Here is a 2,101-nt window from a genome sequence, read left to right as displayed (position 1 = left end):
GGGGTGCATGAGGCGGCTCTGCTGCTTCGCTTCTTCCTTCACCGTGCAGATCAAGTTCGCTGCCTGATGCAGCTGCACTGTTTGTCTCCGTCCAGGATTACAAATGAACTCCGTGCTCGGCTGTGGCACTGAAACCTCTTGTGCCTTTTTTCCAAGAATCGGCGATGAGTTGGAAAATCATCTCAGTGGTGGGGTTACCCCCTCCTCCCCGCCTTTAATTGCTCCTTTCAAAGGCAGCTCCGTCAGCCAGGCGCTCCCTTCCTCCCCCCGGCTCCTTCCCGGGGCTGAAGGACAATTAGTAATGTTCCTTTCTATTTATTCTAATTAGCAGTTTGCGTTAGGGACTATTAAGCAGCCAAATTGAAGCAATACCTGCCGCTAGGATCGGCGGAGCCAGCTCCCGTTAATGGGATTATCGGGCTTTAGAGGATCGGGGTCCCGAGGGAAACCCGGTCCTCTCCTGTGCTGGAGCGGACACCGACGCCGTTCCCGAGCTGTTATTGTCACCGTCAGCAGCGAGGAGCAAGGGCTTTAAAAGCACTGACCCCTCTATATGGAGTATTAACCTCTGGTACCGTGCTGGGGAGTCTGGCCCCAGGGGACGAGGTGCTGCTGGACCGTCACAAATCAAAAAAAAAGTGAGAAAGTAAAAATGAACAAAAAAAAGTCAAAAAAAGGCCAAAAAAGGGCAAAAAATAAGGAAAAAAGAAAATAAAAAGAGGAAGAAAAAAGAAAATAAAGATAGAAAAAAGAAAAGAAAAAGAGGAGAAAGAGGAGAAAGAGGAGAAAGAGGAGAAAGAGGAGAAAGAGGAGAAAGAGGAGAAAGAGGAGAAAGAGGAAGGAGAAAGAGGAGAAAGAGGAGAAAGAGGAGAAAGGGAAGAGGAGAAAGAGGAGAAAGGAGAAAGAGGAGAAAGAGGAGAAAGAGGAGAAAGAGGAGAAAGAGGAGCAAGAGGAGAACGAGGAAAGAGGTTTTTAGGAGAAAGAGGAGAAAGAGGAAAGAGGAGAAAGAGGAGAAAGAGGAAAGAGGAACGAGGAAACAGGAACGAGAGAAAAGAGGAAAGAGGAACAAGAGAAAAGAGGAAAAGAAAACACAAAAGGCAAAAAAATTGCAAAAAATGGCGCAAAAAATGGCAAAAATTGAAAATCATTTTAAAAATTTAAAAAATTTAAAAAAAAAAGAAAATAAAAAAAAATTTTAAAAAGGGGCTACAACACAGTGTAAACCCCTTCCCACCAGGGGGTTTTGTCTCTCCCCTCTCCACATCATTCCCAGTCTCCCCTCTTGGGCTGCTCCTTCTCCTTTCCACTGCCCCATTCCCACCCCTGCCCCGTCCTCACGCCGGCTCCGTTATCATGGTTATTTGGGTACGGATGGGCCTCAGGAGTGAAAGGCCCCTCCAGGGATAGACCTCGAGGCTGGGGTGTCCCTGCACGCCCCCCCAGCCCTACCCTCTGTGGTGCCGCTGCCGATGAAGAGTGCGGACGTGGGGGAGGTGACGTCCCCGTCTGGCGGCGAGGAGGAGGTTTCGGGGGGAGCCGAATAGCGGCCGCCTTCTGCCAAATCCTCGCAGGTCTTCTCATCCGCCTGGAAAGGAAACGGGGGGGTAAGGACTGCACTTCCCAGGGCATGGAAATGATAGGAAAAATATGGGGGGGGTGACCTGGAGGTTGGGGAAGAGGACGAAAAGTTTGGGAACCACCAAGTAGGACCAACGGCAACGATGTGGTGAGGTCCATTGGCCTTGCACCATTGGATGACCTTAAATAGGTCCTGTGAGCTCCTTTTCCCTCACTCAGCCTTCGTGGTTAACAGGGAACAAAGCTGAGTTTTCACTGAGAAAACACAAAGATGAGAGGAGGGGAAAAAAAAACAAGACCAAAAATAAAAAGATTACAAAAAAAAAAAAACCAACCCCAAAGCAGAACCAGATGTTTTGTTAGAGCTGATCTTTCCGAGACAAAGAAACTGGTTCATCCAATGTGGAGATAATTGTGCTAACAAGGACAAGGAAAAAAAAAAACAACCAAACGTATCACAAGGGCTAATTTCTTCATGCTCGAGAGTGAGTAAGAGTCATGCGTCAGGAGGCGGAGAAAAAAA

General features: G+C 48.0%; 1 protein-coding gene across 1 annotated transcript in view; it reads right to left on the bottom strand.

Moving 5' to 3' along the window:
• PLXDC1 (plexin domain containing 1) overlaps window positions 1-2,101 on the bottom strand; it is a gene marked incomplete at its 5' end in the record, with an annotated part of 10,585 nt that overhangs the window by 2,509 nt on the left and 5,975 nt on the right. The window contains one exon of the mRNA XM_010190325.1: window positions 1,450-1,585. Coding sequence (XP_010188627.1) covers window positions 1,450-1,585 — 136 coding nt within the window. The remainder of the gene's footprint in view (window positions 1-1,449; window positions 1,586-2,101) is intronic.

This window comes from Mesitornis unicolor, unplaced genomic scaffold, assembly GCF_000695765.1.
Source record: "Mesitornis unicolor isolate BGI_N332 unplaced genomic scaffold, ASM69576v1 scaffold20370, whole genome shotgun sequence".
In the NCBI taxonomy this organism is placed as follows: domain Eukaryota; kingdom Metazoa; phylum Chordata; class Aves; order Mesitornithiformes; family Mesitornithidae; genus Mesitornis; species Mesitornis unicolor.
This window is presented reverse-complemented; position numbering and strand designations above follow the sequence as displayed.